The sequence below is a fragment of the Lingula anatina genome, chromosome 3 (genome assembly GCF_051362555.1).
Source record: "Lingula anatina isolate TDL-2025a chromosome 3, LinAna3.0, whole genome shotgun sequence".
NCBI lineage: Eukaryota > Metazoa > Brachiopoda > Lingulata > Lingulida > Lingulidae > Lingula > Lingula anatina.
In genome coordinates, this window is record NC_141769.1 from 6,306,114 (window position 1) to 6,320,928 (window position 14,815).

A 14,815-nucleotide genomic window follows, 5' to 3' on the forward strand; every position below is an offset into this window, starting at 1 on the left:
TGTCTAACATCCTTTTGTCAGTTCACTACTGTTTAATATTATCAGTATATCGTAGGAGAGGTACAGTACCAGGTTCACAAAATGTTTACAGTTCTTGCATGGATTAATTAAGCTAAGGGGGACTTCTTAGTGAGTATGATTGCAAGGTCTTTCAACTTAAAAAAATGGTAAGTGGCATACAACACATATTTTAAGCTTTGGTTTTTGGTGAAACTTTTGATTTTGGTGTCTTAAATGATGAAGGTATAAGTTGCAGAAAAATACTCCTTGAAAATGTTTCCAAATTATTTCATTGTGTTTTAAAAGGTGATAAAGAAAGGTATATTTTTCTCAAAGAGATTACTTAGACACTTTCTGCTATACTAATTTAAGTTTTATGACCTTGTGTTGGGAAGCAGTAAATTTGTTGCTAATGAAATCCAGCCTTACAAATACCCTCTTTTAAATGTCAAGATGATTCTTTACTATTCAAGCTGGAAAACATCAGGGACTGCTATCAGCTGTAAAAGGAAGCTCTAGGCAAAGTGAATGTGGTCATTTTTTTTACTGAAGTTGAATAAAATTTATTCACAAACAGCATTTTGTTCATGCATCATATTGTAAAAAATAGATTTGGAGACTCAGATTGAGATTGGTTCACATCAGATTTTTTCTCTTTTTTTATTGTGAGTAGCTTAATATCATGCACCTGTAGAAATTATAAAATGTTTTATTTTCAGTGCGTCGTTTGAAATGTCTGAACAAGTACCATATTGATGGATGGAAGCTAGGAATACATGTAGGTATATAATCTTAAAGGAAAATCCTGATTAAGTCAGGCATTGAAGGTATTTGTAAAGACAAGTAATTGATAGCTTACACCTGGTTTTCTAATTGTTGTTAATTAAATTAATTGGAAACGAGTCATTTCAATTATTTTAACCATATGTATCTCCAGAATTGCATTCTAATAGTATAAGAAGAAGCTTTAGGATGCTGCGCTTTATTTAGACACAGTAAAGTCACGGAGTATACATACTTGTGCAGCTTATGGTTGCCCCCTTAATGTGTCTTGATGTATGATACTTGAAAGAACAGTTTGTTACTGATTAAGCTCAAGTACACAACAGTGTGTTGCAAGGGTTTGAAGAAATCAACTATGTAAGATGTGCTCCTGCAGGTGTATTTGCCAACGCTACTGTGCATGGGTAAAATACTAGCAACTGAAATATTCATCATCATCATCATGGTGGAATCGATTTGAGAAACTTGACCTGCTTGATGTAAGAGTATGGCAGTTTAAGCCCTACTTAGTTGGAATCTCTTTAGTTCTAAAGATAAACAGATGAATCAAAAAGCCATTATTAAAAGAAAAAATACCAAAGTGATATTGCAAAATGTTAAATGAAATTACAGCTGTATGTGCATTACTGTTGTATGGATGATCAAGCTTTGATATTATTAAGTCACAGTAGATACATGTAAAAATGTTTCTGAGCTGAATTACTGTAGGCATATTTGGAATGTATTTTCAAAATAATATTTTTTTATTATTATTATTAGAATCAATGGTTTTTGTGAAAACTCTAACAACCTGGTATTAAAAATGCAAATTAAATTCCAGTATCAGGACAGCTACTACTTAATATTTTAGTGGCAACCTTTCCCGACTTGTATTTCAATTTTCAGTTACACCAGAACTTCCCCTTTAAAAAGGTACGTATGTACTTCAGTGGTAAAGTTAAAGCATGGTCTGCAGTATTTAACTAGTCCAGGCCATTCTTATCATCATCAGAGGCCAGTTTTACAAAACATATATAGATTTAAAATAAGTTAACTTCTAGATGTAAACTTTAGTCTACCGCTGTTCAGTATGCAAGTAAATCCATAGTACCTGGCAGCCCATATAAATAAAATAAGTATCGATCAGAAACATTAGTCGTGCCTGCCCTGTTATAAACCAGGAACAGTATTTAATTTATTTTAAATGGAGTTGTACTACTGCAGATTTTTTTTGTGTCAAAATTGATAACAGTTTTGGTCTAAAAACTTAAACGAGTTTATGGCTACAGGCCTTTTATAAGACAGACCTTGTTTTGCTGTTTAATCCTGCCCATTGTGGTAGTTGAAATCCAAGAAAAAAACACAATCAGAGCAGCAACTTCAGAGGATGAGACTAAGGTCGCATTCAGAACAGATGATTCGCGGTCTATCTGAACCACGGACTATAAATATGGCTAACCCCACTTAACTTTTGGTGATCTCTCCGCCTCAACACGCACCATTTAGTGGATTAAATCTCAGCTCCAAGGTTTAATTGCTAGGCCCCTGCATCTGTTAACCTGCAAATCAACTTGTTCTGAATGCATTTGTACCAAGATAAAACAAAACGCTATCACGATCACAAATGTTTTTTTTTTTTTTTTTTTACCCTGCATCCTCTGACATTTGCTTGGTTAAAACAAACTAGAAAATTTAAGTTGAATATATTTACTTAAACGTCTTCTAATCCAGAAAGCAACTTTGTGATATATGAAATTATAGCTTGATTAACTGATGTTTTTCTCTTACAAATTACATTAAGTGAGTAATACTAAGTACAAAGCATCACTAAGTATAAAAAGCTATTTAGTTAGGTATGAATGGAACTCTGAGATTAAATCTCCAATAGGTGTCCAGTTCTTGGAAGGCTTTTTAGTCCCGAACACTGTGGTAGTTGAGACAGTTGAGCACAAAAACACAATACTGGCGCAACAACTGCAGATGAGATTCTACTTGCACCAAGAAGAAAAAAAATAATGCTGTCACAATCACAGTTGAGTTTTCCCACAAAGCAGCTTCTGGATGGTGTTTGTTAAACCAGAATCTAAGTCTATGAATTCCCTTGTCCTGAATGTGAATACTTTTACATAAAAGATGCCCTGTTCAGAAAGTTCTTTGTGGATGAATAAAGGCAGTTTATTTGATTTCTTAGACTAAATTCCCACAGATTTTAGATCGATCTATCCCCCTGGGGAGTCTCACTAGATTTCTGTCAGCTTAGCCGGCTTAAATGTCTGTCCCACCTACTGAAAGCTGTAAGGGGGTAATTAACATCCGTGCGTGCTCGGCTGACAGCAATTTAGCGTGAACCCCCAGGGAGTTAGGTCGATCCAGATGGATTGATCTAAATCTGTGGGAATGCAGTCTTACTCCACTTATATTTTTAGAATTGAGGAAATGATACAAAATGCATGCACAGGTAAGTTTGAAAATAGTTGGTAAGAAATGTGTGTCTGTATTAAATTACAGTGCTGGCAGGAATCTTTTTTATTCAAACTTTAAAAATGGCATGAAACTATATTAAGAAACAATTTATAGATTAAATTTTAGTGCCACATAGAAGCTAACAAGATCATGGAAAAATACACTGACTAATGAGAAGGGAAATGAAGGCTGACAACCACTCTTTATGGTAGGAAATTGTGACACAGTTAAATTTGGGGTCTTGATCTTTCAAAATATGTCTACCCTCTTTGACGGAATCTTGCACTGGATTTTGCTATTAAATTTGATTAAATTAAGTGCCAAAAGTTGGTACTGTTTAGGGTAGTGATATATATATTTTTGTATATATGAGGCACCATTACTTTTATTTATTGTAATGAAGTTTCAAAAGTGTTTACATGAATGTAACATATATTGTATGCATCATACGATGCAGTGTTTTTAGTTTACAGGGGTTTACAGTTTTATTCCACAGCATAAAAAAAACTTAAGGAGAAGTTGGAGGTATTCAGTGTATATTCTTGATGTGGCAAGTTGAAGAAAACGAGGTTGTGACTTGTCTTGGACTTGAACCTCACTGACTTGATGTGTTCCCAAACATGTTGACTTGTAGTCAAAACTTAATTGATACAATGGCCTCCTTCAGTGGCCTACTGTTGTGTTCTTGTAATTTTGTTAGAGATGTGTGTTCTTCACTCTAACTTTCCTTGTGTGATTTTGCTGTTACGTGACACAAATAAGGTGTAAAAATTAAAGGAAAATATCAGGTTTCAGGAACAGTGACATTTGTAAGAAAGAAGATTTTTTAATTCTTTTATAATTGTAAATATATACTTCAGTTTTATAATTTATCTGAAATGATATAGAATAATATAACTTGAGCATACATATAAACAGTAATGAAGAATTAAAAAAACTGCTTTGTTTTGGCTAGAATTCTGTCCATGCAAATGTTTCCAAACAACATGAAAGCCGCCATGGCAGACCATTTAGCAGGTTTGAAAAATTGGCCCTGACAGGGAACTGACCAGTAAACTGCTACAGGGTTTCTAAAAACAAATGTATCCTCTCTGGTCATAGGATTCCATGAAAGAAGAGCTGATGAGGTGTTGTCACTGGCCAGTTTTTCAATGACTCCAACAACACTGACCTCTCACACTGCTTGTTTGAGTTGGAGGAGTCTTATATCTTTTGGATATTTTGTTAGCAGTAGCTGGGAAGTCAGTTTAATTCAATCAGCCAAGAGAACCAACACCCAACTATAAGAAAGTGAAGACATATGTTGAATAGTCGAAGCAGAAAGCCTGTTTGATCAGCACAGTTGATTATGCCACATCAAAAGAGGTGCTTGTAATGTATGATTATGCTTTAGAAGCTGCTCATGACAAAGAAGAAAACATATATTTGAACTGTCATAGCACCAGGTTACCATTAAAATGTGATTACGTAGAGTTCATAGCTCATGATGGCAAACCAGATTTTTATACCGATGGCAAAGAGATGAAAACAGGGACAGAAACTGCCTTGGCAATATGCAAACCACATACTGTGGGCATAAGACTATTATATTGATCTTGAACTGATCTGTTGTTCTTTTTGTCTCTCTCTCCTGCCCCCCCCCCCCCCCCCCCCAACAAAAATACCATAATTCCACTCCTGTTTTGTATATTGAACTGGAATACGTATAGTAGCAGACTGCATCTTCAAATGAAGTACTTGACCCAGAATGCTTAGAGATAACTGTTAGTTCACTTATGATGTAGGTGTGGAGTACTGCACTTTAGTCCTTTGAAATATGATCTGGTTTTTTTTTTGTACCAAGTTAAGGGCAGGCCCCAATGACCATATGTTTTTACTGAATTGGTCATACATGTGTATAAACCCTTACTCCCCTGTACATGCACAACTTTTTGACTAATTTAAAATAAAAAAGTAAGAAAATCACAAGCTTTTGCTCATATAAATTTCAAACTTGGTATTTTCAATTTTGCTTCACAATTATCAAACAAATATGTTTTTTGCTGACTCAAGTCAAATAAAAAATGGAGGTTAAATATTTTTTATTTTTGCAAGCCAGAATGAATTTTGTGAAGGCATAGAGGGCACATATTTTTTGTGTCAAATTAAACAGGGTTTTGTGAATGATTAGCATCATATGATTTGAATACACCACGTTTCAACATTGGAATGGCATCAGTTGTAAAAAAGCACCAACTTTGAGATCATGCAATTCTAATGTCCATGATCAGGCCTGTAGGCGGGAGGTTGCCCTTTTTGACCAGCAAAAGATCTATTCTGAATCAAAATCAAAATTTGATCAAGTTTCTGCTCCATTATTGTAAAAACGTTCACTATTCCAGGAAAAATACCTCTTCCTGTTGAATTTTTCCCAGGAACTTGGTACCTATTAAATATTCAGTGTTATTTCTTACCATTTCTCAGACTACACAAAGTATAAATTATACTGCTAATTTGAAATTTGAATATATGCCAGATATAGGCCATATACAGATTGCATGCAGTTTATAACCTGGCGAAAAATTACCCAAACGAAGGAAGTATTTTAAAACTTCAATTTTCCAGACTGATTTAGCATTTTAAAACTTCAATTTTCCAGACTGATTTAGCAGTCAAGCAGAGTGTGAAATGTGTTGTATACATTTTTAGTTGTGTGGTGCCTTTAGTAGGCTAATGTCTCATTTTGTTTATGTTGTGGTGGAGGAACCTTCTGAACTTAACTTTCCAGGAATAAACTGTGTCACCCAGTAGAAAATGTTTTTATCATCGAGCTGCTTGTTATATTGCGTGAAATAAGACCATTTGCCCTGTGCCATACTTTTTTTTGTAATAATTGCATTCTCTTGCATTTAGGGTTAAAATTTTATGTACTTATTTTAGATTTAGCATGTTGATCTATGTTTTTTAACAGTATATTGAACATGTTATCGATCATTTTGCATAAACATGTTGAGAGGATTTTGATTTAAAAGTTTAGATTTTTAGAACTTTTCACAAGTGTAACATTACAGTTTTTTTTTTTCAAATCAACTAGTGTGTTCCATTAATGGACAGAAAGCAGGTTGAATTCATTATCCTATGCAGGTTTAGAGAAGTTACATTTTAGTTATTTTAAGTGTACGAATCAAATGAATTGAAGAAGTTTTGCATTATAGGTCATTCTAAGTCAGACTTCGGCTAAAACTGGTTTGGGTTTAAAACATGTTACAAGACTCTGACCTTCTGTCTCACAAAGGTATCACGCTGCTTCTCAGACAATTAAATCACTGTTTCTTAAATTAATCTGGTTGTCTAGCAATATATTTTAGATCTGAAATTAATATTTTAATTATTGTACATGACTGTTTCACATTGCAAAATAACCCATTGCAATTGCAATGGTTTTCAATCTAATGCAATGGACTGTTTGCCACCAACCCATCAGAATATATGTTACACAATGATGCTAATTTCTATAATGGCATAATGGTGTTAGCAAATGAAAGGTGGAATGTGATTGGCTGGTAAACTGAAATTGTAACTGAAATAGCTGAAATAGAGGTATTGCAGTTGGAATGAGAGTGTACATATCATAAGTGTGTCTTGAGAGCTGATTTTTTAGTTTTTACTTCCTTATTATCACATATATAAAGCATTGACATGTGTCTGAAATTGAGAGAGGTTAACTTGTTCTGGCTAAAATATCATAAGCATCACTTAAAATAAAATGCAAGGGGAACAATTAAGTTAAATGTTAAAAAAGAAATAGTTAAAGATTACCTATTCTGATTAATTTTACTGTGCATTTTGAAATCGTTGCCTTTCAGTATCATTTAACATATTCAAGAAAAATTTTGTGCCAAGTTATTGTTAGTAAAATATTTCAAGTCAGTCCAAATGATAATGGTATGGTGACCCATATTTAGATATAATCATTTAAACTTTATGGTTTGTTTATGTATCAAAGTGGTTTTGTCTTTAAAAGCAACTCCTGAAAGAAAACTTATGCAAATAGTAACTTTTGAAAAAATAGACCACTGAAATCCTTATGCTATTTCTTTCACAAGACTCAAAAATGACCACTCTGTCTTAAAGTTCTTCTGTGCAGGAGGCTCTGTAGAATTACAATACAGTGGACACCATGCACTGACCAAGGCTTGCAGTGGCAGTTATATAGAAACAGTTTAAGTTTTATTTTTGAATGCTATTTTATGTCTAGGACCCACCAAACAGTGGCTTCTAGCCTGTTTTTAATAACGGTCCTCAAATTTCACTGCTCTCAGTGAGGTTTTGCTACTGATATGTACCATTAAATTAATTTCTTAGAGAGGGGTAGAATTAGCATAAAAGGCTCTTGGTCATTGTAATAATATAGGGATGATTACTTTGTCCAAGGTTGATGGATAAAGGCAACAGGAGACCTGGGGTTCCCATACCAGAATTTAATTTCACAGGAATGCTTCCTAGTAGTTACTTGAGCATACAAATGTATACAGCTGTTTTCAGTTTAGTCATTTGTTTTCTTTGCAATTCCCAGGCTCAGAATGCAGCTCTGTGGAAGAGGCTATGTCTGGTCCCGCTGCCCAAATTCATTTAGAGGAATTGTGCATGCTGATTGGTTACATGTGTGCGGTTGCCAGCACATCAGAGGTAAGCGGTGGTGGCGGCAAGGGCTCAGACTGTGAAGCAGCAACAAGCAGGCCACTTCTCCAGTCTCACGCTGCAGAAGCTTACGCCAGCCAGCAAGACAGCAGTGAGCCAAGCGTCTGGACAAGTCTTGGTAGAGTCCTGGCACTGGAAGCAGGTCACTTCTTCACGACAGAGAACTGACCACCATGTCAGGATACTGACCACTTGTTTTGGACACTGGGGAAGAAGAGGCATATTAAGCTGCAGTTGTTGTTGACCTGAGTGACCAGCTTGGACAGGAAACTGGACGTTGAAAAGAAATACTGAGAGAAGACAAGTTTTGTGCGCCAATATGCTGCGGTCTCGTAGAGAGAGCTTGAATTCAAGGCCGACCTCTAGCTTTATGAAGATGACGACTTTAAGCCATCAGCTATGCTTTGTGATTATATGCCTTATAGCTACTTTTTACAGCTCACAAGCAGCCAATGTTCCCTTACCTCAAGGTAAGATAACACCCGCCCCTTTTGTTGTCACCCTGTTCACACACACCCTTAACCACCCTCTGACAAGCTCCATTGTTTTTTATGCTTATCCTATTTGTTATTATTGCATTTTTGTTGTGTCTCATCTGACTCTAAACATTCTTTGTCAGACATCATTTAAAAGTTTCAGTTCAAATTATATGCTGACCTGCAAAGAATGTACATTTTTCCTTTGCCCTGACTAAGATCTGTGTTGTGATAAAATTGCAGAAAGTTATTTGACACAAAATGTAATTTTAATACCGAAGGATGCTGTGTTACTTCATGGTATGTTACAGTTTCCGTTTCCCCACTGTCCAATTAATGTTTTTTTGTCACATTGCATGTGTGTTACATTAATGTTTAATGTTGACAGTTTGATTGCCTTTTCCATGTTTTAAGAAGTTACTTGTATTGCAGATAATGTTTTGACACTTAATTATGTAGTCCTGCTCAGACAAGAACTTCCGTGGACCGGAAATTGATCAAACTTGTAACTTCAACCAACCAGTTTAATGTCTTCTGGTGTATATTAGTCACCCTCTGAAAAGACCATGATGAGCTAAGTTGGTTTGATACCTGGCCTAAATTAGTCCTTATCTGAACAAGTCCTGCTGACCCAAATTGGTAGGATACCTGGTCTGTATTAGCCATTCTCTCAACAGACTTTGATACAATTCAAGATAAGACTTTTCCTATTGGAGGAAAGTGCATGACCTGATAAAAAAGGGCAAGGAATCTTTGGGCACTGCATTCTTTTATCTAAGGTGTCTGGACCTATTAGGGATAATTCATGGTGAAGCATTGTTCTACTTTGAAATGTCCAGATGCTTTGCCAAAATATTTTGACCAGATATTCTTATAATTAGAATAATATGCTTTTATGTTCCAAGTTGTTGTAAGTTCAAGCTAGTTCAATAAAGATTGTGTCTGTAAGGACAATACTGGTACAATGTAGGTTTCTTTTTTGGGTATGTTTGAGTAAGAGTCAGGCATAAAGTCTGAATTCATAATTTATTTGCCAAGAGCACTGTCAATGAAAGACCATTGTGTGCCACTGGAAGTACAGTTTAGTGATTCTGTGGTCTTGAAAAATTTCATAAAATACGGTAATTATAAATGAAATTTGAAAAATAAAATGAAAAAAATTTAACCACCAGTAATTTTTGTTGGTAAATTATTTAATGATGATTCTGAAGTTTTGAAAAGTTGTCGACTTTGGTTGGAAAGTACATTCTGTGAGTAATTAAAAATGATAAAATATACAAAAAAGTTCAATTTTAGAAAAAGTCATTTTTGAAAATTTCAAGGATTTACCATTTCCCTTATTGAATTCGGAAGTGATATTATGGTTCAGTGGTTACTGTAAAGAACTACTGTGTTTCTGTTTTCCAGATCATTTATTGATTGTTTAAACAGTGTTGTTTTACATTTTCTTAAAGCTTAAGATTGCTAATTGTGTTTTGTATTATACAGTTCTTATTATATCGCTCTGAGTGAAAAGTCATTGGGCTATGAAAAACCAAAGTGATTAAGTCATGAGAGACTGGAAACTTGTTGTGTAATGTTTTAAAACACAGGCATACAATCACTTTACAAATGTCTCTTTTCATTCAGATCCTTTGGGCCCTTCAACAAATAACAAGAAACAGTTCCTTTTGCAAGGGTAATTTTAAAATGTAATGAGTTAGACATTTATTCCTAGGACTGAAGTAGAACAGAAATTGTAATGTTTGCAGATCTGTGAAGTAGTCGCCATTTAGGACAATGTATGGTCCTGTTGTGAAGTGAGGCAAGGAACATAAAAATCCACACAATATTACACTGTGAGTCTGGCAGAACATTAGTCCGTGACATACATTATACAGCCCACAGTCTGATAATCATTTCTCGGTTGCATTTTAATTCAAAACTGGCATGCTTGAAATTCCTCAAGTTGCCTTTGGTTGGAAAGTATGTCCTGTACTTGTTCACTATTTATTTAGAGCACTCTTGTCTCATTCAAATAATCAGGATCAGGTTTCTGGCACTCTTTACTGGGGTCTTTTTTGACTGGAGTTATGAATGAATGGCACATTATTAGGGTAATGAAATTGAGGTTGCTGAAAGTGACACCTGGATTCACTTCACCTAATCGACCCCCTCCGTGAATAAAACTCTCGAAAAAAAAAGCCTATCAGATTAGAATTTAACCTCAGACTGAAAACATTTGCACGAAAGAGTTGTTTTTTCTCTTAAATTTTCTTATGTTACCTAATTTGTCCCCACTTAGTCAAGTTTTCTTTATATTAACTACGAAATGTCTCTGACTCTTTTGATAATGCCAAGATGGAGTGTTAATGGTTTCTCCCGTAATCGAAAAGATCTAAAAGATAATAACCTGTAGTTACATTGGCTTAAGTTTTGTAAGGTATCTTTGGTAAATATTTAGTAGATGTCAATGTTTATTGTTTCAAGTCTAAATAATGTTTGCACAAGAATAAGAAACACCCCTTCAATGTAAAAGACTTTGTTTATCAAACAGGTGGACAAACTAGGTATAAAAAGTGAATTATAACTTCATTCAGGGTGTAATATGTTTAGATTTAGAACTCTAGAATCACCTGTAGCTTAAATGAAGACTTTGTTTCAAAGTGCAACTTTTTAAGAAGATGAATTTCGGAATTGCCTCTACCTATAGCAGATGGCTGAATGAAGACTTTGTGTTATAGTGAAAGATGATAGGCAGAAGACCTCTGGCCTTGCCTCCAAGTTGATTACCTTGGCTTTACTGTCAATAGGACAGCAAGTGGTTATGTGGAGTTTGTGTAAAATAATGCCACAGATTCCTTGTCTAAAGGCCAGTCTGCAGAAAGTGTTACAAAAAACCAAACATACATCTATTTTGATGTCCTATAAGATATAAATCGGATTACTTTTGCTCTTCCTGAAATAACATTTATTCTGTTCCACTGTAGTTTCAGAAGCACTCTAGTATCTGCAGACACATTGCAGATTTATTTATGAATGTAGTGGTACATGGCACATGAAGTTAATGTGGAGGGGAAAGGAAATAACTTTTTAAAAGTTCAAATATAATTAAGGTTATTATAATTATAAAGATGTGGGTCATTGATTTTGCAAGAAAAAAAGAAATAATTGAAAAGATATCATCTGTATTTCCTATTTTATACATATATAGCTGACATAAGAAAATTAATCCATCAGATGTATGGAAAGTAATAAATAGTGTATATTCGGAAGAAACTTTCATATTTATTTGAACATTAGACCTTAGCTGCTTAGAATTTATACACTTCCAGTATTTCAGGAGAAACGCTTTTAAAAATTGGCACTCTTTTTGTAGTTAAATAAACTGTCGGCGGTACATTTCTAGTAATACTCTTTCAAAGACCAGTCCTTAAAGCAATTGCCAAAGTTGATCTTGGTCTTTCAGTTTTGCTAGGAGTCCCTGACAACTGTTAAGAGAGAAATTCAGCTTGGTAAATTCATTTCAAACCATTATAATCTGTGGTGCGACTGTGGCTTGGCCTGTTACTTGATGCATTTCCGCTCAGACAGAAACCAGCAGGGACAAATGCAATTTCTGTAACATACAGTAATGCAGCACAGTTTAGTTTATGCAGCAAGAGGTAATAGAACCCATTATGCCCACAGTTAAACAGTTGAAACTCGCGTAAACCGAAAAAGTACACCATCTTTCAAATTAATTTGCATTTGTGCTGATGCTACAATTATGAATGGAATAAGCATATAAGCAGCCTGTTGCTCTAAACTCAATTTGCATTTGGACAATTTATTTGGGAATGATGATGCTATTGTAGTATTTTCTTTGGAATGGTGCCTTTTTTAAACATAAAAAAGAAATTTATAGCAGCCTCCCATAATTCAGTCACACAGCTAGTGAAACACAATACATCACTGTGTCTGGAATGTGCACAGTACCAAGGGCAGGTAGAGTAAATGTAGTTTTTGGTTAGGTTTGGCCTATGGCAAAACTGGAACCTTATTCTCAAAGCTCTTGCTTAATTATATATTCTTCAGCTCAAGCCCTCTGCTCTTCATTTAAAGTTATATACTTGTAGTGCTGTCATAATATGCTTTTTAAAATTTGGAATTAGGCAGTGTTGCATGAAGTCTTATAGGATACTCTCACATTTCTGGTCTCAGACCGAAGCAAAAAGACCAAATTCTTGACTACTGTAAGGCTAAATATTGTACCATGCATGTCTGTTATCAAGTCCTGTGGTGATACAAGTTTGGATGATTCTCAGTCCAAACCAGTCCAGTTTGAGCACGGTTCTTTTCACCAGCTACTACTAGTATATAAGGCCATGGTTTGTCAAATGTCAGACATTTTCCATATTTAAATTAAATAATGTGAAAAGTCCCTTGTGTGTACACACTTGTGAGTGGGTTATCAGCTAGAACACCGAGTTGATGTTGACTTTAATGTGCCCTTTATTGAAATACATGGATGGCAACTGTGACCCGTTTAAAGATTAATAGGTGGCCAGTGCCAAATACTAGTCTGCTTTTCAGCATTCTTCAACAGGTCTGAGGGAGTTTGTTGTGCACTTTTACTTAATACCACTTTCTCAATTAGCAAGTTATGTCATTTTGACATAGGTCTGCAATAGATAGATAGATAGATAGATAGATAGAAAGATAGAAAATATGGCAATTAATAAAAGTTTGAAATTCCTCTTAAAATTAAGTATTAGCAAAGACTATGCCAGTATACAATATATCTGTCTCTTCATAAAAGTTTACAATTTTGAACTTTCCATCATGATAACATACACAGGGTCACCTGTCTCCAACCAAAAGCTCAAATCTGGAGCACCCTGAAATACAGTAATAATGTACTCAAATTATGCTGCTGTTATGATAATACCATATCTTATAGAGAGAGAGGTTGGTACTCCAGGAAATCTGTAAGTCCAAGCACAGATTTGGTTCATTGAGTATATAATCAGGTCAATTTTATGATGCACAATGCCAGTGAGTTAATGAAGTCTATGAACTTAGCAATATTTGAAGTATTAAGAAAGTATAGGAGAAGATCATTTGAGAGGGTTTTATTTGATGATAAGCAACTAATATATGGATAGAAGCTCTAAGGCCGCATTCACAACCAATTTGATCTGCTTACTAAGAGATCCACAGATCAAATATGGCCCACCCACTTGAAAGATTGCCGCATTATCCCCTAATAGACACTGAATAGCTTGTTCTGAATGTGCCATTATTAGTGTATAGTGTTCTGATAAGTGCTGCTTCCTGCCTTATATAGGCATCGTTCACATGAAAAATCCAAATTCCAAAAATCCATTGGCGGTATCTAGTGATCACGGTCTGTGCCCTGAATATCCCGCAGCGTAATTAACTAGCAGCGCGAGCAAGTCATTTCCAAAGCTGTAATTAATTCTCGGCTGCGCATGCTTCCAGGTGTCAGAATCTCCTCTGAGCGCAATCGAGATTTAATTATAGCTTTGGAAGTACCTCGCTTGCTCTGCTAGTTAATTACGCTGCAGGGTATTCAGGGCACAGACCGTGATCACTAGATACCGCCAATGGAATTTTGGAATTTTGATTTTTCATGTGAACGATGCCTTAAGTACTAGAGTACGTATCCCCCATGCATGTGTCACTGTATATACCATGTGTCACTGACAGAAAAATTAGGAAAATAGTATTTGCTGAAAAAATGAATAAAGGAGAAAGATGTTTTTTACTGAAACAAAGTTGTCATTGTGGAGAGAAATCTGATTCAGTATTTTTCACCAGGTTCTCATGTGTCTTTAGAATTACATAGAACTATAGCATTAAGTAACAAAAGGTTTGTATGAATGAAAACTAGTGTATAAATCATGGAATGGAAAATTTTTGTCAAGTCATTTAATTATTACATAGTGGAACCAATATTTATTAGTTAGAATTGTTCAAGGATTGTCAGGCATGCATGTTTATGTGGAAATTCGCAGATGGTTACTCAGGTTGTTTTTGGTCTAGAAGTTTCTGGAAGTTCATTTGCATTGGATGCTGGGATTTTGATCACCCTTTCTTAAAGCTCAGTGTTGGACTAATAGGCGAAACATTCTTTTTAGAATGGGTTGCCTATTACCTAGCCATGTACTGTGTCATATACAATATATTAGGGCCCCTAGACATGTATAATTTTGATCTGTGCACATGGAATTGGTTTTACAAAAGGCCGGTTCCATGCTTATTCTCCTTGCTGCTGTTTAATGAAAAGAGGTTTGTGGCACATGTACGAAATAAATTGCAGCAAGTTTAACATTTAAGCCTAGTTGCCACGGCAGCAAAATTAGATTGTCTGCTTGTCTCACCGACAATTTCTACCATATTGCACTGAGAAGCTGTGGCTGTGCAATTTGGCTTCAGGCATGTAAAAAAAG

General features: G+C 35.2%; 1 protein-coding gene across 2 annotated transcripts in view; it reads left to right on the top strand.

Moving 5' to 3' along the window:
* The window catches only part of LOC106177514 (uncharacterized), a 62,131-nt gene continuing 47,316 nt past the window's right edge, over positions 1–14,815 (top strand). The window contains exons 1-3 of one of the 2 annotated variants that reach the window (XM_087008051.1): positions 46–167; positions 720–778; positions 7,781–8,375. In XM_087008051.1, the coding sequence (XP_086864177.1) occupies positions 8,225–8,375 (151 nt within the window). In that variant the 5' untranslated portion in view covers positions 46–167; positions 720–778; positions 7,781–8,224. Of the gene's footprint in view, positions 168–719; positions 779–7,780; positions 8,376–14,815 lie in introns of both variants that reach the window. The other variant, XM_013560307.3, reaches the window with a different exon arrangement.